The 22,318-nt window shown below is 43.6% G+C and overlaps 1 protein-coding gene across 1 annotated transcript in view; it reads left to right on the top strand.

The window, feature by feature from the left end:
• The window catches only part of LOC133017515 (protein unc-13 homolog A-like), a 28,152-nt gene extending 9,866 nt beyond the window's left edge, over positions 1-18,286 (top strand). The window contains exons 8-39 of the mRNA XM_061083622.1: positions 46-259; positions 1,572-2,666; positions 2,781-2,883; positions 4,353-4,396; positions 4,970-5,048; positions 5,567-5,641; positions 5,745-5,964; positions 6,572-6,799; positions 7,071-7,212; positions 7,419-7,588; positions 7,752-7,867; positions 8,464-8,627; positions 8,854-9,007; positions 9,237-9,305; positions 9,588-9,677; positions 10,011-10,145; positions 10,266-10,387; positions 10,942-11,027; positions 11,224-11,350; positions 11,446-11,542; positions 12,579-12,722; positions 12,849-12,926; positions 13,430-13,507; positions 13,590-13,678; positions 13,777-13,920; positions 14,474-14,597; positions 15,165-15,224; positions 15,310-15,390; positions 16,066-16,213; positions 17,108-17,194; positions 17,327-17,483; positions 17,998-18,286. Of these exons, the coding sequence (XP_060939605.1) occupies positions 46-259; positions 1,572-2,666; positions 2,781-2,883; positions 4,353-4,396; positions 4,970-5,048; positions 5,567-5,641; positions 5,745-5,964; positions 6,572-6,799; positions 7,071-7,212; positions 7,419-7,588; positions 7,752-7,867; positions 8,464-8,627; positions 8,854-9,007; positions 9,237-9,305; positions 9,588-9,677; positions 10,011-10,145; positions 10,266-10,387; positions 10,942-11,027; positions 11,224-11,350; positions 11,446-11,542; positions 12,579-12,722; positions 12,849-12,926; positions 13,430-13,507; positions 13,590-13,678; positions 13,777-13,920; positions 14,474-14,597; positions 15,165-15,224; positions 15,310-15,390; positions 16,066-16,213; positions 17,108-17,194; positions 17,327-17,483; positions 17,998-18,286 (5,009 nt within the window). The remainder of the gene's footprint in view (positions 1-45; positions 260-1,571; positions 2,667-2,780; positions 2,884-4,352; positions 4,397-4,969; positions 5,049-5,566; positions 5,642-5,744; positions 5,965-6,571; positions 6,800-7,070; positions 7,213-7,418; positions 7,589-7,751; positions 7,868-8,463; positions 8,628-8,853; positions 9,008-9,236; positions 9,306-9,587; positions 9,678-10,010; positions 10,146-10,265; positions 10,388-10,941; positions 11,028-11,223; positions 11,351-11,445; positions 11,543-12,578; positions 12,723-12,848; positions 12,927-13,429; positions 13,508-13,589; positions 13,679-13,776; positions 13,921-14,473; positions 14,598-15,164; positions 15,225-15,309; positions 15,391-16,065; positions 16,214-17,107; positions 17,195-17,326; positions 17,484-17,997) is intronic.
• The last annotated feature ends 4,032 nt before the right edge of the window (positions 18,287-22,318 follow it).

The following is a 22,318-nucleotide window of genomic DNA, read 5'->3' as shown; positions in this document are numbered from 1 at the left end:
CTACTAATCTTTTCTAATACTATGAGTCTATGTGCCTTTGTGTAGATGAGGATCCAGACAGTGCTGTGGACGACAGGGACAGTGACTATCGCAGTGAAACCAGTAACAGCATCCCCCCTCCCTACTACAGCACATCTCAGCCCAATGCCTCTGTCCACCAATATCCCATCAGCCACCAGCACCGCAGCTCCAGAAGCCCCTCTCACCCGCACTCGGGCAACAGCCAGGACCCTGAATACAACAATCAGAGGACTGTCAGGTGTGTGGCGGCTCATTGTCAATGAATCTGTCAATAATTAATCAATTAATCGTTTGGTCCAAGAAACGTCAGAAAATTGTGAAGAATGCTGATTTAAATTTCAGCAATAAGACAGAAACCAAGCTAAAACAAGACTTTGTGTTTTAGTACTAGTGGATCAGGTTTGACTTAGCTGAAGGCCCTTTTCACGGATGACATTTTGACATGCCATATAAGGACAAGCACATGGATGATGCCTATGTCCCTGAACAGAACCTGAAAGGGACCCATAAACTGAAGCAGCTTTATTATTTCCACCTTTGCTTTTCCTACTGTTAAATAAAAAAAAATTATCTTCTTTGGAAAAGGCCCAATATGAATACACTCAGTGAAATTCTGCCAGTTGTGCATATGTGAGCCCCTCACCTGTTCCACCATACTAAGGTGTGGAGACTTGGTTCGACAAAACTTTTGAAATTACATTCAGGTTCAGGTCGGGTTTGGTCATGTTGGCTCTACGGGATTTTTCACAAAAAAATTTAAATAGGCTCAGGTCGATCTTGAACAACAACAACAACAAAAATCAAACTCGGTCATCCCTAAGAAACCTCTCCTTCAGATTTGTGTACAATTGTAGAATTTCTGGGCCTTCACTAACACATTTCTCACACACAAAGAATGAAATTCCTTCTTCATCAATTATTCAACCAGCAACCTAATGGTCAATACTTTAAGATTATAGCTGCTTGTGTATGTTTATCGGACAGGGCAACTCCCCCCCAGTCCATTCTTCTTCACCCCCTCTTAGCTCTCTCTACTTCATTCTCCCTTCTCTCCCTCTATTTTATATCCGTGCTCCCTCCCTCCCTCCCTTCCTGTCCACGCTCTCCTCTCTCGACCCTCTCCACCATCCATCCTCCCTTCTCTCTGTGTCAATTTTCTTTTTTTTAAAGTCTCATTCATCAAAGAGTATGAATACTTTTTTCCTCTGTGATGCCTATCTGAGTGTGTTCCTTTTTCTTTTGTCAGCTTTCTGGAGATCTTTCACCTTCCTGTTCTGCTCTATTTCTTGCTCCTAGTCTGCTACCCTTGTATCCCCTGTGCTTTACATTGATTAGCCATTAACATTATTCCTGGTTACCTCAAGACATGTAGAAAAGAGTCTAGTAGAGTACACAGTGCACAGGCTATGTTGTAATGAGTGCTGCGTAAGCATTTGGAAGATTATGGTTCATAAAGCTATTGTAAACCATTTATGTCAATAAATGTACATATAACATGGCAATAATAACATGTCTTCTCTCCTCTTCTCTTCTCTTCCCGTCTCTTGCAGCCCCACCGGGAGCTATGCATCGTCTGCAGAGTTGAGTCGGTGCAGCAGCCAGCTGAGTGAGGAGGATTATGGCGTTGAGTACGGAGAGAGGGACCCTTACGATGAGAACGACTCGTACCACTCCTGCCATTCCTCAGTCAGCTGCAGCAAAGGCTCTCCTGACTGGGACCCTGATGAGACTCAGGGGGCGTACAGCGATGAAGGTGGTTACAGCAAAGACGGAGGAGAGGAGGTGGCTCTGTACGAGGAGGAGGATGCCGGACTGTATGAGGGAGAAGAGGATGGCCTCTATGAGGATGAGGAGATGATGTATGATGATGAGGATTTGTACAACTTGGAAGGGACTTTCAGTGAGGACATGGAGCCTCCTTTCACTCCCACGCCAACGTCAACTGTCCCTCCAACTCTCGATGTTCCTACCTCCAGACCTCCTCTTGAAAAACAGCCGACCCTCCACCAACAGCAGCCTGCTACTCAGCCCTCTAACCAAACATCCAACCAGGCTCATCCTCCTGGCGTGGCCGCAGCAGCACAGCCCCAATCTGGTCAACCAACAGCCCAACCACCTAAACAGCCCCAAGCACAGCCACAGCCACAGCCAGCCCCATCAGCAACTTCCTTCTTTTCAATGGCCAACCCTCTTACAGCTGCAGTCACGGGCTTGGCCTCTTCTTTCCTCTCCTCGGTTCCCACCGCCCAGCCCGCCCAGTCTCAACCTCCAGCCTCTGCCGTATCGCAACAGCACCAGTCTGTTGCAGCCAGCTCTGTCCCTCCATCCCACCCGTCCACCGTGACTAACTCAGCCGCTCAGCACCCCTCCACCACCACGGGTCCCTTATCCAAACAGATCCCAGCATCCGCAGAGTCCCAATCCCAATTCAGAGATCCTGCCACCACACAGTTGGCTGCCCACAAGGACCAGGCTCCCCAGCTGGAGGAAGAACCATGGCTAGAGGAGGAAATGATGTTGGAGAGTGAGGAAAGGACGCCCCCAGCCCAGTCGGAGGAGATGCTCCCCATGGAGGAGGAGGAGGAGCAGTTTGAAGATAGCAGACCCCCGACACCAGAAGAGTTAGAAGAGATACCACCTGAGAGGTAGAGGATGGGGATTAAAGGGAATGAGAAGACAAATAATGCAGTTATCACGAATCCCAGAAGGGTGTCAGACATTTTTGATAAAAATCTAAAACAAGTGTTGTTTTCTTTTAGCCCTCCAGTTATAGAAGAGCCCAGAGAGCCAGTCGATCCAGCAGTCAGAGCCAAACAGAATTGGCTCAGGCTTTACAACAAGGTCTTAGAGCAGCTGCGGGAGGTAAGGTTTATCAAAGTGTCACTCACTTCAGACTTCAGTCCACAAAAGTCTAGTCCACTTCTTGAGTTGCACGATCTCAGATTAAGCTCTACCCAGTAATCTAAAAGATATTTCTGAGTTCAAGAGCCTCTAAAAGTCTCTACCAAGTCTTTGAAATATGTATCTGTGGTGCATTATTCATGTGCAAGACAGGGTGCATAAAGGAAGTTCTTGAGTTCTATTTTTATAAGGTTTTTTTTTTTTGCCAGACATCAGGAAGCAGTCTTAATGTGTTTCATCTTCTATAATTGATCCCTTTTGATTTTCTTGAATTAAAAACACTTGACAGAGAAGCAGACATTTTATTTTAGTTTTGCAGCACCTCGCCATTGCTTGACAAAAGTATTGTTTGATTGAGTTATACACGTTAAGTTTTGCTTGGTCAGTTTTCACTTGCATATTTTGTTCATAAATTATGTTGCTATTCATTACCTTTGAATTCAGTTGTGCAGATGATTAATCACTTGCTTCAATGTTTATGTTGATGTCACGTTTCATTTGTGTGCACTTGGCTTCCCTTTGTTTGTCCTTTTTTGTTTGTTTGTGGCAACCCACTTTGTTTTCTTTCTAGTTTCATGTCATTGCCATAGCGACACTCGCATGCACTTTGCTCGGCCATCATTGGAGCATGTTGAGAGGTAGGTACAACATGACCTGGTTGCTTGAGAAAAAGAAGGAAATGCATGGTATCATCACAGTACACTGATAACAGCACAGGCAGTGAAGAACCAATCACAGACAGGCTGATGCATTGATTCTAATGTTGATGTTTAATAAAAGGGACAGACAGATGAACAAACAGGCAGGAGTTTCATGAGACAGGAAGGTAACAAGACCCTGGTAGAAGACACGAAGGGAACAAAGGCAGATTAACTGAAAAGGAACTGGTGACATGGTAAAGGTTACAGACTGTGGTGATGAAATATCACGCAGGAGTTGAGAGAGGTCACGGGTACACAGGGAAGCACAACTGTGAGACTGGTGAGGTTGATGAGACCACAAAACAAAGTCTGGTGACATCTGGTGGGCAGGCGTAAGAACGGCAGGTCCGTGGGAAATGAAGGGGAAATCATGGCCTAGCAGAAGGGAGCAAGGGCTGGAGTAAGGTGGGAGGAAGTGGGAAGCAGACGGTGACAGTAGCAGATGTCTTGTTTTACTCCCTACTGTCTTCAAACAGGCACAGTCACTCTGCACATTCATAATTACAACAATTGTATCCTTTCTCTTGTATCTTCAAAGAGCTGTCATCCATTTTGATAGGACAGGACATACATGGGGCAGGATTTTAGTTGTGAGGAGTTTGGTAAAGCAGTTTCATAAGCAGATAACTTTCAGTCTAGCTACTCATATGAAGAAAATGAAAACAGAAAAACTAAAAACTTAAGTTAGTAACTTTCTTTTACTGAGATCACTTCTGCTTCTTCTCTCAGGCTCGAGGAGAGACTTCCACCTCACTGTGGTTCGGTAAAGGAGGGTGAGTGTCCACTGCCAATTCTTCCAGTAACACACAATACATCACACTGTGTCAAGCTATTACAATAACTAGAGGTTAAACTCCATAAAAATCTTCCCCAGCTCATCATGGAATCCTGCCTTAAGATTGAAAATGCCCTTTCTTTAGTCTGGGAATCCTCCTTTCTCGTTCACTGGCACTCGGCCAGCGAGTATTGAACTGCGGAAGGCTGTCCTGACTTAGCTGGCAGGTCATTTGTAGATTAGGCAGACTTCGGCGTAGAACTGGGGCTGCATACTGAAGAAGGCCTATGTTTGCCAAATAGAAAGCCAGCAATTAAACCCAGGTGTATGGAGTGTCATTCCCACTATTTGAGATGAGGCAGTCAGTGTAATTAAACATTCCAGTGAAGTCCTTGAGAAGTCTTTGACTGGAGTCGCATTAGAAACAATGACTGAGGGAAATGCATCAGATCTATGGTAACAAAGTCGGATATCATGGCAAGAAATTGTGATGAATAATAAAGCATTTGATGAATAATTTGACCAACTGTAAATACTGATGATTATGTAATGCTGTACCTTTCTTTTTCAGAATGGGAGGGGCACTCTACAGCATTGACAGCATGCCTGACCTTCGCAAGAGGAAAGCCATTCCTCTCGTCAGAGATCTGGTGAGAAACACACCACATCATGCACCTGTCTTGTGGGGTTCCCTGAAATAAATTTTGTTGCAGACATTATTTGTTTCTCTGAAAGTTTTACAATTTTTCTGCCTCTTGTGCATTGTTGTTACGTTTTCTTAAAAAACCTCTGAACCTGATCTTTCTCTTACCTTTTTTCTCACAGGCTAACCATGTTGATTTGGTCTGTATTTGATTCGCATATGAATTTAGAGCTCACATACAGTATGTGTAGTGTTAATGTAATAACAGTAATTAATCAATTCACACTAGAGGTCAAGGCATACCTGTCTTGGCACAGTGATGTGCACATACACATGCACACAATGTACAAAAACACTCACTTGATATTCCTAACTTATGTTCATATCTGTTTCTTTTTTCTCTCTCTCCTCCTGTTTCTTCAGGCCATGGTGAGTCCCTCACATAAATCAAATATAAATCTGACTTCCACATAGTAATTAGCATTCCAAGATAAACACTCTTTCTCTTTACCCTCTTTTTCACAGTCTCTGGTGCAGAACTCTCGTAAAGCTGGCATCACATCAGCCATGGCTTCCACCACTCTTGGAAATGAAGAGTTGGTGGGTTTCCTCCTCCCTGCTTCATTTTTTAAAACTCTGTCCAGGGTTTTCCAACATCTAATCAGTATCAAACTTACATTTCTTTTCTCTGTGACCTTTGCAGAAGAGCCATGTCTATAAAAAGACTCTACAGGCTCTGATCTACCCCATCTCCTCCACTACTCCTCATAACTTTGAGGTGTGGACAGCCACCACCCCCACCTACTGCTATGAATGTGAGGGGCTGCTGTGGGGTATCGCCCGCCAAGGCATGCGCTGCTCCGAGTGCGGCGTCAAATGCCACGATAAGTGCCAGGACTTACTGAATGCCGACTGTCTGCAGAGTAAGGATGTGCACATTTTTGCACACATGCACAAGTTAAACACTGTAAAGCACGTGCACCTCTTCTGAATGAGGTAGACACACACCCAGTCCTCCACACAGACCCAAACCTATTTAACTCCTCTTCTGTATCCTTCTGGCCGATTGACATCCCATTATTCTTGTCCTCTATCCACTCTCGCATTCTCCTCCCTCTTCCTTTCCAATATATCTCCTGAGTAATGTGCTGTCATACCTCTGCCTCTCACCTCTCTCGCTTCCAGCCCTAGCCTTTGCATCTACACACAAGAGGAGACTTATCTAATTCCATGCTGATTTCGGAGTTAATCTATACAATGCATAATTCATCGCTCTCCTCTCTTCAAAGAGTCTTTTAAAATCTTGGTGCCAAATCATCTGTTGGTCCTCTACACTGTGAATATCTAATGTTTTCCTGACCAGGTCAGGGGTTAAGAGAAAATATATTTTCTACCATAACATTGGGAGGTTTGCGTTTTTATCCACAGAGGAACCGGGAGATAAGCCCCTGTGCCTATGAGCCATGTTACCTTGAATATATTTTACACTGTCCTCACTACACCCCTCACTTTATTCATTGGTCTCATCAGGAGCTGCAGAGAAGAGCTCCAAGCACGGGGCTGAGGACCGCACCCAGAACATCATCATGGTCCTGAAGGACCGCATGAAGATCAGAGAGAGGAACAAACCGGAGATCTTTGAGCAGATACAGGAAGTGTTTGCCCTCGACAAATCAACACATGCCACGCACATGAAGCAGATCAAGCAGAGTGTGCTTGACGGGACCTCAAAATGGTCGGCAAAGATCAGCATCACTGGTTAGTTTATTCCTTATCTGGATTATGGATTTAAGGAGAGAGGGAAATACGGGACAGCTTGTATTAGTTATTTTGAGCTGTATAAATAAAACTGATTTGCTCTCAATAATTTATGTTGCGGATGAAGATACTATAATGTCTTACAAAAGTGGTCTTGTTTTCTTTGTTAAACTATTGATGAGAACAATTTTTTCTGATCATTATGACCTGACCCGTACATTGTCAGACAGCTGCCAGGGTTTTGTTTGAATGTCTCCTGTCTCTCCCTCAGTGGTGTGTGCTCAGGGCTTGCAGGCTAAAGACAAAACAGGCTCCAGTGACCCGTATGTCACTGTTCAAGTTGGGAAGACCAAGAAGAGAACCAAGACTATCTATGGCAACCTCAACCCTGTCTGGGAAGAAAATTTCCACTTGTAAGTGCGGTGTTTCCTAAGATGACGTGTCATTTTATGTCCATTTTGTTAAGATACCCAAGGTTATTTATACCTATGTATTTGGATCACAATATACCGTACTGTACCTACAAATTAGCCTTTTCTCATACAGTCCACAATCGGGATTTGTTCCTCTGCACAGACGTTGACTTCTTCTCTTTGACAACATTTTCTGTCTCATCTAGCGAGTGCCATAACTCGTCCGATCGCATCAAGGTCCGCGTGTGGGACGAGGACGATGACATCAAGTCTCGTGTGAAACAAAGGTTCAAACGTGAGAGCGATGACTTCCTGGGTCAAACCATCATTGAAGTCCGCACTCTGAGCGGGGAGATGGATGTCTGGTACAACCTGGGTGAGTTTAGCAAGATAAGCAGAAAAGGCGATGGAGAGTTAGAGGTGGATAATCGTCAGTCAAACAGAGATAGAGAAAAAGAAACACATCGTTGAAGTACTTGTCTCTAGATACAAATATATGTCAGACAACTAAGAAATACGTTTTTTTCTTTTTTCGACAGACAAGAGAACAGATAAGTCTGCTGTGTCGGGAGCCATCCGGATGCACATAAGTGTGGAAATCAAAGGGGAGGAGACTGTAGCTCCTTACCATGTCCAGTACACATGTCTACATGAGGTCAGTCTGATGTGATCTGGATGAAATGTTCCAAGTATTTTCATGATTATTTACACTTGAAAGAAAACATTAAATAAGCAAGAGCAGCGCTCTATTTCTAGTTCAGTAGTTCTAGTTAATTCTCTTCTTCTGTCTTTGTCCTTTGAGACTTTATCATTAATAATTCGTCTGGGGTTATTGAACCTTTTTCACCAGTGTATAGGGGGATATGGAAATCCATATGAGACTGTCACAAAGGCCTATAGACTATTTCATAGTTTAATTATAATCCTGTTACCCTGCAGGATTGTGAGTGACAACCAGAAAATTGGTAAAGAACAGAGAAACAGTCTTGGCGGCAGCTTTGTTCAAATGGCTGAACAGCTAAATCTGAATCAAGCTGGATTCAAACACATTTTTAGTTTCCTTTTGTTTTCAACATTGTGCTAAATCACAAAAAAACTCTTGAAAGATGCATTTGAAATGTATCCTTTTGTAAATATAAAATTCTTTATAATATATTTAAATTCTTCAACTGCTTCAACCTAATACTAATACAACTGCAATTGGTACCTCTACACAAGAATATACTTATACTGCCCTTTCTCCATGTTCAGCATCTGTTCCAGTACACCACTGAGGAGCAGAACGGCGGTGTAGTAAAAATCCCTGATGCCAAAGGAGATGATGCCTGGAAGGTGTATTTTGAGGAGACGGCTCAGGAGATAGTGGATGAGTTCGCCATGAGATACGGAGTAGAGTCCATCTACCAGGCCATGACGTCAGTCCCTCTAACATCACACAGTGTTTCATTTTGAGAGTAACAGTAATTGGAGGAGATTAAATCAGAAATTAGAGTAATTGATTTTGTTTTACCTGCGACTGAAATAGCTTTAGCTTTTTGATTTTAGATAGATAATGACTAGATGCTGTTTATTTATTCATTAATACAGTGAAGTAGAGGAAGTAAATTAGCATGTCTTCTTTTTTCCACTTCCACCCCGCAGCCACTTTGCCTGCTTATCGTCCAAGTACATGTGCCCAGGAGTGCCCGCTGTGATGAGCACCCTGCTGGCCAACATCAACGCTTACTACGCCCACACCACCCAGTCGTCCAACAACGTTTCTGCCTCGGACAGATTTGCTGCATCAAACTTTGGCGTGAGTCCCTGAGAAATAATGTATTACACATAATAATAAATACTGATATTATGTTCCTTCTCCGTAAATGTGACAGAAAATGACATTAATGACTTTAAAGTGGCCCAGCCTTCGCCCCAAGACATCCTGTCAGCTACCGCCTTAGATTTGTATAGTCAAATGTAACAGTCTGTCGGGTGTGGCTTGTTTCTGAGAGGTTTGTTTCTTTTTGTGTGTATTTTCCTCTTAGAAGGAGAGGTTTGTCAAACTGCTGGATCAGCTGCACAACTCCCTGAGGATCGACCTGTCCATGTACCGGGTACTGACACTTTCTCTCTACCATAACAAATTCAAAAACATTTTGTTTGTACCTAACTTACTTGTACAGTCTCTTGGTTGCTATTTGCAGACCAACTCATGTTGACCACATCTGTTTACGCTGTTTCTGTGTGTACATGAGTATGTGACTCTCTTTTCTCTGTTTTGACTCAGATGAAAATGCTAACATTCACGTTCTTTGACTTTCTAGAGATCTGAAAATGGGTGAACTTTTTGTGCATTTTCTAATCATTGCTGTGTGTGTGTGTGTGTGTGTTTTCAGAATAACTTCCCGGCCAGCAGTCCTGAACGACTACAAGATCTCAAGTCTACTGTTGATCTCTTGACAAGCATCACATTCTTCAGGATGAAGGTAAGAATTACTTTTTCTTTCTTTTCTTTCTTTGCCTTTTCACACCAGCTTGTTACTTTAAGATAAGCATAGGACACCAGTTAGTTAGTTTCCAGTTAGTTAAGTAAAGTCACCTCAGGCACAAGCTGAGAATCAACTTAACATTTCCCTATCCAAACTGAAGCTATAATCAGAAACTCAGGGTGTTAATGTATGTTGTTGCAATTCTTGCAGCACAGTGAGTTTTTGGTTAAATTCCCTCAGAGACAACACCCTGCTAAGACTGTGTGTCTCTGACAGACACTTTTGTAGAGTTTTTGATTTGCCCAGATGTTGAGTAACATGTGCTTTCAGGTCCAGGAGCTGCAGAGTCCCCCGAGGGCGAGCCAGGTGGTGAAGGACTGCGTGAAAGCGTGTCTCAACTCCACCTACGAGTATATCTTCAACAACTGCCACGACCTCTACAATAGGGAATATCAGACAGACCCTGTAAGTCTGAGAGTGTGAAGCACAAGTGCTGCAATATTCTTACTTATTAACACCTCTACTTTGCTGTCATCTGTTAGAATACTGTGTGAATCGTCAACCTATTTCTGTCTCCAGTCAAAGGCAGTGCCTCCAGATGAGCAGGGTCCCAACATCAAGAACCTCGACTTCTGGTCCAAACTCATCACTCTCATCGTCTCCATTATAGAAGAGGACAAAAACTCCTACACGCCTTGTCTTAATCAGTGAGTGTCTCCTCTCAACATCAGTCTAGTTCTTCTAATGTAACATTACAAAATACCAAGCAAAGTGTCAGAGCATCAAGGGAAACATTCTTTGTTTGTTTTGAAGCCACAAGATGTGTCATGTCCGTTCAGAAACAAAGAAGATAAAGTATAAAGAACATAAAGAGTGGTCTAAGAACGTCAGACTGTAACAAACAAAGCATCAAAATGGACAAATGACAACAATATATTATATTGCTGTGTTTGATTTTTATTCGCAATGTACCCTCAGCCGGAACGTACAGTTTTCGTGGGTGCGTGGGTGTTGTTTGAATTTGGATCCGATGCGTTTTGGAAAAACTGTAAATTCAATAATATGATAATGAATTTGTTTGAACTCCGTTCTTTTGGGAGACAATGAGGACAATGTCATGGTAATTTAATATCTTCTCTGATGCATTTTTCTCTCTGTAGCAGCTAAAAATATACACAGGACAAAATGACAGAGTTGTCTTGTTAAATAATAATGTACCAGATATGGAGCCTGATTGAAGCCTGAGTTCTGCCTCTTCTAGGTTTCCCCAGGAACTGAATGTGGGCAAGATTAGCGCTGAGGTCATGTGGAATATGTTTGCACAAGATATGAAATATGCCATGGAGGGTAAGTTTTGTATGTGTGTCTGTGTGTGTATGTGTGAGTTATGGTGTAGAGGTCACAGACCTTGGAGGAGCTATGAGTTTGTGTCATGAGAGTGTTTTCAAGTGATGTTGTTTTATTATGTGTAAACTAAAGCACATTTGAAAAACGAGTGGAGAGGTGGGACTTTTCTCATCCTGTCTTTCTCTTTGATATTCAGAGCACGAGAAGAACCGCCTGTGTAAAAGTGCAGATTATATGAACTTGCACTTCAAGGTAAAGTGGCTCTATAATGAATACTGCAAGGAGCTGACCACTTTCCAGAAGCACGTCCCTGAATATCCAGCGTGAGTATCTTCCATACAGCATGCACACTTTTCCTGCTACGTTTGCCACAGTATTTGAAAGTCTCACGTTGCACGTTCTTTTTTTCATTCTGTAGCTGGTTTGAGCCATTTGTCATCATGTGGCTGGATGAAAATGAGGAGGTGTCCAGAGATTTTCTTCATGGAGCCCTGGAGAGGGACAAAAAAGACGGGGTAATTGCTTTTATCTTCACCTTTCACTTGTAAAATATGCTTCCTGGCATACGAGCGGTTGCTTGCTGTTGCTTCAGCAGGAAAAGGCATAGATGCATTTACCAAAATGTCAAACTACTGCTATATCAACCAATTCCAGCTTTCTTACAAAGTATTTAAAAAAAATTGGATCTTAAAGCATGGAAAATAGAAAAAGGAAATAATGTGAGACAAAAGTTTGAGTCAAATTAATCAATTCATCCTGTTGAGGCAGCGATAAAAAACAACCTGAAAGCTTAAATGTAACCTACCTGCAGCACCCCCCCCCCCCCCCCCCAAAAAAAGAGATATATATTCATGCATTTCTCATGCATATTCTGGCAGTTAACATCATTTCGCCTCACTCAGCACATTCCAGGCTGAGAGGGGCAGGTTGAATGTCTCAAGGCAATCAATAATGACTCAATACCAAATGCGACTGGAAGAAACTTCTCTGCAGAGAGGAGCAGATGCTACAGTACAAGTTGATGTGTACTCACACACACACACACACCATGTAGCGTCATCACAATTCGTCACGCTCACGCCTACAAATCCACGCAGCAATGAGGTCGATACAAAGCAGCTGAAGATTCTCCTGGCTCATATGTCAGGGATCCTTTGGGTCCAATTAATGTCGCCCGAGGCGGCTTCTGCTTCCCTGTGTCAGCGAAACCGTGGTCTCCAGGCCGAGTAATACACGTGAACACTGTTCACTTTAAGGCTAATGGCCGGCCTGTTAATGAGAGCACTGCTCCTCATCATAACTCTCTGATCACTTCCATCGCTCTAACACAAAAGGCTTTCAGAGGAATCTTCCCGACAATCTTTTGCTGCTAAAGAGGGACTAATTTCATTGTCAGTGATGTGTAACAACACTGTGAACTTTCCCCACGGGGTCGCCCTCAGTGGGAATTGAACCTCCCGGTAATTTCAGTGTTAGTCAGTTCACATCAGCACCATGAAGCGGCCTCTCATACTTTTCCCCCTGGTCCCGTTCTTTCTTCTCGTTCTCCAGTTCCAGGTCACATCAGAGCACGCTTTGTTCTCCTGCTCGGTGGTGGACGTGTTCTCTCAGCTCAATCAAAGCTTTGAAATCATCCGCAAACTGGAGTGTCCTGACCCGCAGATTGTTGGGAACTACATGAAGAGATTCGCCAAGGTGACTTTGGCCTCCTAATGTTCACAAAACACGTTTTACCTCAGATATCACTGCTTAAAAATATCTTACATGTAATTTCTCGCTGTGTTATGCTCTGATAACATTCATTTTATTCTTCTCTCTCAGACCATCGGCAATGTCCTGTTGTCTTATGCTGACATCATACAGAAAGACTTCCATAATCATGTCAAGAAGGAGAAAGTGGTAGGTGTTTGAGATGTTTCAATGTTCAAGACCACATGACGTGATAGACAGAAATGTTTGGTTAACAAGTGAGCAGATACAATTTGTGTTGGCACAAAAATAAAGGGCAGTGAATAATACTGAATAGTTTCATTTGAGCTGCTCCATCAAGGCTTTGTACCAGATTGGTGTACGTGGCCAGGCTGATTAATTTCAGCACAATAAATCGCTCCTCAGTGTAACAGCCGTGCCCAGGTTGCAGTGTTTCAGAGTGAATTAGGACTGTGTAATTAGCTGAATGTGGCGTAGACTCGGGGAAAGTGGGCTGCACTCCCAGAGAGACCGGGAGCCCTCGGAGGAGCAGTAATTACTGAAATCCCCTTCTTCTCCTGTCCTGCATCACCAAGTGTTTTCGCCTACGAAGCTATAAAAAAAGTTAGGAGGACTAACCTTGATTGATTGCAGCAGAATGCTCTGTTTGTGTGTGTGTTTGTGTGTAATGATTTTTCTCTCTCTCTGCTCAGCCGTGTATCATCATCAATAACATCCAGCAGCTCAGGGTCCAGTTGGAGAAGATGTTTGAGGCCATGGGAGGCAAAGATGTAAGTTTCCACACACACCGTTATTGTTGGGATTTTGCTATTATGACATGACCCTGGTATAAATTATATCATCTTCTTCCAGCTCAACTTGGATGCCAGTGACTTCCTGAAGGAGCTGCAGAACAAACTCAACAGCGTCATGGACGACCTCAGCCGCATATTTGCAGTCAGGTTTGTGTGTTGATTCCTGCCTGAGAACAAATGCGATGCTGCAACAAGCATCTCCAGCGGATGATTTTCATGTTGTGTGTTTGTTGGTGGTGTTGCAGTTTCCAGCCCCAGATTGAGGACAACGTGAGGCAGATGGGGGATATCCTGGCTCAAGTCAAAGGTCAGACTGTACCAGCCAATGGCAGCGTGGTTCAGGAGGCCGACAACGTCCTACAGCCCATCATGGACTTCCTGGACAGCAAGTGAGAACCTCAGCACTTTTGAAGAAACAACAGACTTGTGTTGCCATGGTTTTCTTCAAATCTTTGATCAGATTCTTCATCTTAAATGAGATATTTCCTGATTTTAAGCAAATTTCTGCTTTTCCAAATATTATATCTCATGTTGAGTCAAGTAAATACATTTTACAATAACAATTCAAGTATTATTCTGGAACTGGACTTATAAAATACAAAAAAGTTCATGAAACTCAAATGGAACCATTGCTCATACCTGCCCAAAGGCCCAACAGTCTCATGAAACCACATTTATATTCACTAGACCCAGATTTCATACACTCAAATATCAGTCCCCTAAAGATGACAGATTTAAAAAATATATAATTGGGGTCTTTCCTGACCCACATCACATCCTTCAGCGAAGATTCGGGGGAATTGGTTAAGTTGTTTTTGCGTAATCTTGCTTAGAAACAAACAAACAGATAAATGGTGAAGACATAATCTCCTTGATGGAAGTAAATATAAGCTTTGTTTGTGTCTTCATATCAGTCAGTGAGAGTCTGTTTCTGTGTTTCAGTCTGTCGCTGTTTGCCAAGATCTGTGAAAAGACCGTCCTGAAGCGAGTGCTGAAAGAGCTTTGGAAACTGGTGATGAACACAATGGAAAAAACGATTGTTCTTCCAACCCTCACTGATACGTCGGTATGTATTGATACTAGGATTAAAAAAGACATCACTCCTATTTATTTCCTTCTTTCCTTCTGATTTTCATTGCTTTTCATTGCTGCTTCCCATTGTGACTTTACATTAACTCATCTATCCTGCCATTATCCCATTCTCTCTACTCTCCTGCTTTTCATAGGTTAAAGTAAGTATGTGTGAGTGTGAGTGTGCTTATGTTAGTGTGTATCTGTGTGTGTGTGTAGCCTCTGTGAGCATGACATGACACTTATTCAACAGGAGCCGTTACACCACTATCAGTGCATTAGAACCTGATTTCAGGTGCACAGTGCACTGGTGACAAAGTAACACTTTCAAAATATATTTTCCATTTAGTTTTCACTCAAGTCTACATGCGAAACCTAAATTTAGTGTAGCATTTGTAGTTTGACTCTTTTGCCGTTCACTCCTCAAACTAATTTCTTGTGTTTGCAGCTGCTTGTTCTCACTTCACCTCCTGAACTCACCTCCCACTTTACAAACCACCTGATCTCTTAAATGTCACTTTGACTCTACTCACGCGTCTGTGTGTGTCTATCTTCTCCACAGCAAGGGACCCAGATGATCTTCAATGCTGCTAAGGAGCTGGGCCAGCTTTCTAAGCTCAAGGTGATGGAAATATAAGGCAGCAGCAGTGACAGAACAGCACAAATATGAAGTGTTGACTGACTCCTGTGTTTGATCCGTCCTGCAGGAGCACATGGGGCGAGAGGAGGCCAAAGCTCTGACTCCTAAACAGTGTGCCGTTATAGAGCTGGCACTGGACACCATTAAGGTATTGTGCTGTCTGTTACACCAACATAACACCATCAACCTCCGCCAAGGCCCAACAGTCCACTTATGAAACCAAATTTGTATTCCCTACATCTGGATTTTTCTTATTAGGATCTGCACCAACTTGCACACACTCAAAAATATCAGTCCCCTGAAGCTTTTTCTCATCAAGATCCGTGAATTATTCTCTGAGAAATCATTAAAATGTTGAAAAACTCCTCATGTTTAAAATCTCACAATGTTAAACATACGTGGGGAAAAAACCCTGGTTCCATCCTCTGATCTGCATCCCAACCAAGATTTAACATGTTCTTTACTGACCGGAACCACATTCAACCAAATTTCACATTAATCCATCCAGGAGTTTTTGTGTAATCCTGCTTTATACAAACAAACCAATGCTGATGAAAACATAACCTCCTTGCGAAGGTAATAATGAAAAATGATTCTAACTCTCTGAACATCAGAGTGTAAATATATTATTGTTAGCTTCAGTCTGTCTGTATCTTACACCAACATAGCTGTTTGCTTTACATTAGTGCCGATTCAGAGATGTTTGAGTTAGCAAACCAGTTTCCAAACCAGTCAAACTTGAGCGTTTTGTTGATTTTCTCTGTGTGTCTCTCTCCTCATCTTCACTCTAATAAGTTTACATTTGTCACATCTTTTTACGCAGCAATACTTTCATGCTGGTGGCGTTGGCCTGAAGAAAACCTTCTTGGAGAAGAGTCCAGACCTGCAGTCTCTGCGCTACGCCTTGTCTCTGTACACACAGGCCACGGACAAACTCATCAGGAAGTTTATCCTCTCGCAGAACGCTCAGGGTAAAACTTTAATCTGCCATAACACACACACACACACACACACAAACACACACACACACACACACACACACACACACACAGTCACAGAGCAGGTTCAGATAGTTTCACACAAGTGCACAGTCAAAGAGCTCTGGTGCTTATTCTCACTGTTAGTACGGTTTATGGAATTAAATGGGATTAAGGGATTAAATTGAGTAACTTGCTTACAGTGCTGGGAGAAATGTTTAATCCATTGCTTCACTGAGTTATAGCAAAAATACTGCATTGCATTTATATATACTGTATATCTAGTGAAATGAGGAAAATGAAAAATACATTTTACACATGACTTGGCCTGGTGTTTAAACCAGTATCCATGACTCACTCTGTAGAACTGTATTTTCATCTTTTAATGCTGCTCTCTGTCTCTTCAGTCCACGGAGGGAAAGGGGTCCGGTTCTCAGCCAATGAAGACACACCTCCAGAGAAAGGTACGAGTCAGCAGTGTTGCAATGTAAAGTCTGTTTGTCCCCAGATCCAGTGGAGGCTGGGAGTTTTTTCCGGCATAAGTAACAAGAGTTTTTTTTTTTGTGTCACAGTTTCGATTCTATCATCAAGTGTCAATAGTGTCAAGAATGAATTACCAGCTATTATTACAGTACAATTTGCCATGTTGTGTGCGTGTGTGTGTGTGTGTGTGTGTCTGTAGTTTCTGCATGTTTAAATATAGTTCACAATCTGCTGATCCCAGCTTTTCAAGTTGCATATCTCAGCTATATTTATTTACAGACTGCAAAAACCCAGGTTTTGGCCCAAGACAAATGGGCACAATGCAAACACACACACACACACACACACACACACACACACACACACACACACGTCATCAGTCCCTCACTGAGTTTGTCTCTGCAGCATCTAGCGTGGACTCAGTTGGCGAAGTGATCATGACCGTGGATATCTTACCCCAACCGAATGGAGAACACAAGATCAATGTCAAAGGTAGAGAACAGACTCATCAGTGTCCTGTGCTCTAACATCTGTCAGCTGTGTGTCTGTATCTGTTCTTCTCCTCCTCCGCCTCCTCCTCCTCCCTTCCCTCTGTGCCTGACCTGACGTGCCCTTGTTTTCCAGTGGTTGCTGCGAATGACCTGAAGTGGAGGGCGCAGGGCTTCAGGCCTTTCGTGGAGGTTTACATCATCGGCCCTCACCTCAGTGACAAGAAGAGGAAATTTGCCACCAAGTCCAAGAACAACGCCTGGTCTCCGAAGTTCAGCGAGAGCTTCCAGTAGTGAGTCCCAACTCTCCTTCACTTCTGTTTGAGACACATGTAGGGAGTTCACAGAAGGTTTGACCAGATGATCCAGATCCACCGGTGTTTTCATTTGTATTATGTTTCTGGATCATCTGTCCGTATCCTTCTGGGGAACGCAATATCTCAAGAATGCTTTGAGGGAATATCTTCAAGTTTTGTGCAGGTATTCATCTTTGACTCAAATATGAACTAATTAGATTTTGTTGGTCAGAGGTCAAAGATCAACATCACAGAATGTGTGTTTTTTGGCCTTTTGTCTGCAATGGGAATGGACACAATCAACATTCACTCCTGGGTCACATGACTGCGGTAAATCAGCTCCTGCTCCAAACAGCAGTGTTGGAAACATGACACCTGGATGAACTCGCTCGTTTGGACAGTCAGTGAGAGAGAGAGCGACTCACTCTCCAGTGTCGTGATATTGAACATGACGTATGTCTTCTGACACTGCCGTGGTTACAGAGACTAATTCTGTTTTGTCTCGTTCCAGCTCCCTCGGCACGGAGGCGGGTCCCGAGAGCTACGAGCTGCAGGTGTGCGTGAAGGACTACTGCTTCGCCCGGGAGGACCGCACCGTGGGCATGGCCCTGCTGCAGGTGAAGGCCATCGCCAGCAAGAGCAGCATCACCTGCTGGATGCCGCTGGGACAGCGTGTCCACATGGACGAGACGGGCCTGACGGTGCTGCGCATCCTCTCCCAGCGCAACAACGACGACGTGGCCAAGGAGTTTGTGAAGCTGAAGTCGGACCAGCGCTCGGCCGAGGAGGGCCGCAGCTGAGGGGGGGGGGGGGGGGAAGAGGAGAGAGCGAGGACACCCGTGTGCACAAGGACAGCAGAGACCTGAGCGACATAGTATTATGCACACATGTCGAAGCCACACCCACATAGATAGGCAACCGTGTGCAACACACAAGCACACACACGAAAACGCTCTATTGTACATATATCTGCATACATTATGCAACATTTACACAGCAATGGTATCAATGCAAACACCAAGGAATAGGTTTTTAAAAGATCCCATTTCATTTTGAATATTTCAACAGCTCGACTCGAACCTCTCAGTTTAACATTAGCCTCACGTTAGCAAGCAGCCCCCCCCCCTCTCTCCCACAGCGCCTCGCACCTTTTTATACGCTGTACATTTGGATGTGTATAAAACGCAACGCAGAGCAACGACCGTGTGAATAGTTTGAGAGAGACCACTTTGCACTTTGCTTCTGTGTCTTCAGGAGGTCCCCCCCCCGCCCTGCTACGATATGTCCGTCTGCCTGCCTGTGTCCCCCCCCCCCCCCACACACATTGTTTCAACTGCTTTGTCTCCTCACGGTGTGGTGACGTGATGTGGGAGGTGACGATCAGGCACAGATCATGATCACAAAACAGAGAAAACACTGACCTGAGATCAGTGTCCAAAGGGGAAACGTCTCTCCCAGTCTGTCCTGTAATGTACTCAAGTCCTGCATGTTGACTCCAGGACACTGTGATTGGCTCTGCCGTAACCATGGCAACCACTCCCCTCCCACACACAAAAAAAGAAAAAGGACGCCTCCGATATTTGACCTGTGCGAGCATGGTGCGTATAACCCTGGTACCGTAATGTTTTTATAGATCAGACCCGACGAGACTTTGTGATCCTGGAGGAGACACAGTGGAGCGGTGACGAGCCGAGGTGTCGGCCACAGTGTGCTTTTTTTTAAAGAAAAAAATCTCTAATTGCTTCACATCCCCAAAGGGGGCAACACTCCAGCATCGAGCACATCCACGACCTCTGGAGAGCACACGACCTCCTGAGGGGTCCGTGGACTGGGATGGGACTTTAAGGTCGATGCTTCACACACAGTGTTTCATGAGGGACACTGTGGAGGAACTTGAAAAAAAATATAATAATAATCCACCTGGAGCCTGAAAGGACTCGTCCCCCTGTGGAACACTCTCCTCCTGGTCGCCTGCACACGCACCCAAACCCCCCCCCCCCCTCTTCAAGGCAATAGTGTGTGTTTGTACGTCCACTCGTGGTTTTTAGGACTAAAAGAACCCTGTGTGAACACTGCTGTGTCTTTTGTTAGTGTGTGTGTGTGCATGTGTGTGAAGGTGTGAGAGTGTGTGTGTGCGTGTGGGCTGTGTGTGTCACACCTGCAAAATGGGCTCGGAGATTGTGATTGCAATATACTGTCCCTACACACCCCCAATGTCTGCGCTGTCAGTTTAACTACAGGAGCACCAACTGCAATATCCAGATCCAAGGAATGGGAAACTTACGATTTTTTTCTTCTTTCTTTTTTTTTTTTACTTATATATTTTCTTTATGGACTCATGAAAAGCTTTTCCTCACATATTTTGGATACGGGAGAAGGAAAGTGTCTGTTGCTATTTTTGCCTTCAGCAGGACCAAATTTGCACGAAACCAGGGCTCATGTTTGTTTGTTTGTTTCTCAGAGAAAGAAGCCATCGGAGTCACCGCCGAGCAGGGGGCGGAGTTCTAGTATCAGTCTCGCCATCTGCTTTCGATGATCCCCTTTATCGTTCACTCGCAAAAAAAAAAAGTTTCACAGTCACGCTCTGGCTCATCGCTCAGCGTGAGAAACTGAAGCCTCATGATGTCGGTAACACTGAGTATACGCTGCAGGATGTTTTTTTTCTTTTCCTGTCAGACATCCCTGCCGGCCTGTCACATGTTGTCTTTACTGAATACTGTTGAATGCTACCAAATACAAATCTTCTGAATGTTATCGATCCCCAGCAGAGCCGTCTTTCTCTCTCCGATCGACTAATCAGCTAAATCTAAAACCAAGACCTGCTCGGGAACTCGCCGACTCATGCCTTTTGATTGAGGCCTCCAAATTTCACTGAAATCGACGGATCATGTTTCAGTCCTGCTTGTGTTTGTGTGTGTTTCTCGAGGGGGAGGGGTGAACTCGCGTTTTGAAAGGAGCCTTCCTCCCCTTCTGTTGTGACACACAGTGCAGTTACATTCTTCTTCATGTGTTAAATAAGTCATCCCAGGGCTCAAGATGAGACTTGACGAAAAAGCAACACAAAATAAAATGAAGGCCCACTTCGGGGCTCAGTCGGTTGCCTGCTTCATGTATTTACGCAAACAGACACCACTGCACACAAACACACACACACACACACACATCTCTGCTCAAGCACAAAAGGGCACATGTACGATGACACACATGCATGCATGCACGCCGACACAACTCTGTTGAGACCAAACGATGCCCACTCTGTGAATAGAACCAACTTACAATTGCATGATGGGAAACTTTATTGTGCCAGCACGTGTCTCTTCAATGTGATTTGACTCTTGTCTGACATTTCTCCTTGTTTTTAATTTCCTGAGCTATGTAATAACGATGACTCATCAATGTCTTTTTCTGTGTTTTTCAACAAGGCTTGTGAATACGTCTCCTGTAACCAATATGAATGTGAACACAGAACTCGCATGAGAGAATTATTTTCTACCGAGGATGTTTCTTAATTTGTTTCTTATCATTATCGAACGTTCTTTAATGAGGATGAATTGGAACTGGAATGCAGCCTGATTGTGATCTGCTTCCTATTAAAAGGACATTTATGTCACAATCGAAACGACTGCTTGGATTATTGTTTATGTTCCTGAATGTGTATTTGTTCTGTTATTACCAAATTAAAGCATCTGAGCCTTTAAAGAAAAGAGGTTTTAATCCACATATTAAAAAGCCATGAATCAGAGCAGTGTTGGAGCAGACGCTGTGTTCGCTCACATGGAGACAGCTGGGTGTTCTGTTGACACAAACCTGCAGCTGGAACAACTGGCTTCCACTGCAGAGAGCGCTGGGTCTGTTCTGTGTGACCTCTGACCTCCCTGTGAAGGGGGGCGGGGGGGACCATCACACAACACCATTTCACACAAGTCGAACCACATGTTGGAGACGCTCAGACCACAAAGGAGAGAAGAAGCTGGAAACAAGCAGCGGTTGGAATCGAGAACCTTTTGTGTGAAGTCAGATTGAAACAAGAAGAATGTGTTCATGTTTTTTAGTTTATTGTTGGTGTTGAAACATTAGAAAACAAGTTGAGTAAACACAGATGTGCTTTGAACCAGGACAGGACTGATTGCTTATTTGATTCAGGGCTGTTAACTAACAAATATTTGCATTATCATAATACATCTTCCAGGTCTTTTCTGTGTGATTTAAACATGGTCTATAGAAAGTCAGAAAATAGCAAAAATACCTATTCCAATCCCTCGCTAATTTGATACAACAGCAAACTCTTGCATTGATGCAATCTTATATTTTATTATATTTATATTCTGTCACTTGTGCTTAAAATGTCTAAATTTCTGCCAATTAGTTTGTTGTGGATTCATCTCAAGAATCATATTTCTTTATATAATATTGGTGAAAGGCCTTAGATCATCTATCGTCTACATTTGTTAGTTATCAGGATTGTGTGGAGGATGCAGGATGACCCAAAGAAGATTATTCTCATCATAATGATCCATTTTTCATGTTGAACAAGAAAAACTCCAGTTCTTCCAATACAAAGGCTTCATGAGAGAATTTAATCAAATAGATTTTTAATTACTTTTCTGTCAACGCATCATTTCTGCATTGCTCTGAAAAACCTGAATTTCTATTCAAACGTTAGATCCAGGCTAACGTAGATCCATTTAATATGTGTAAAGAGAGAAACGTGTGAGCTGCAGACTTCACACCCATATTAGTCATAGTCTGATCTGCGGCTCTGATGCAGGCATCTCTACTGCCACCATGTGGTGAAGGGAGCAGAGGGCAGCTGCTCCACTCTGCCGCACTCA

This window comes from Limanda limanda, chromosome 13 (assembly GCF_963576545.1).
Source record: "Limanda limanda chromosome 13, fLimLim1.1, whole genome shotgun sequence".
NCBI classification, from domain to species: domain Eukaryota; kingdom Metazoa; phylum Chordata; class Actinopteri; order Pleuronectiformes; family Pleuronectidae; genus Limanda; species Limanda limanda.
Note: the sequence above shows the minus strand (reverse complement) of the source record. Positions and strands in the feature narration are given on the sequence as shown.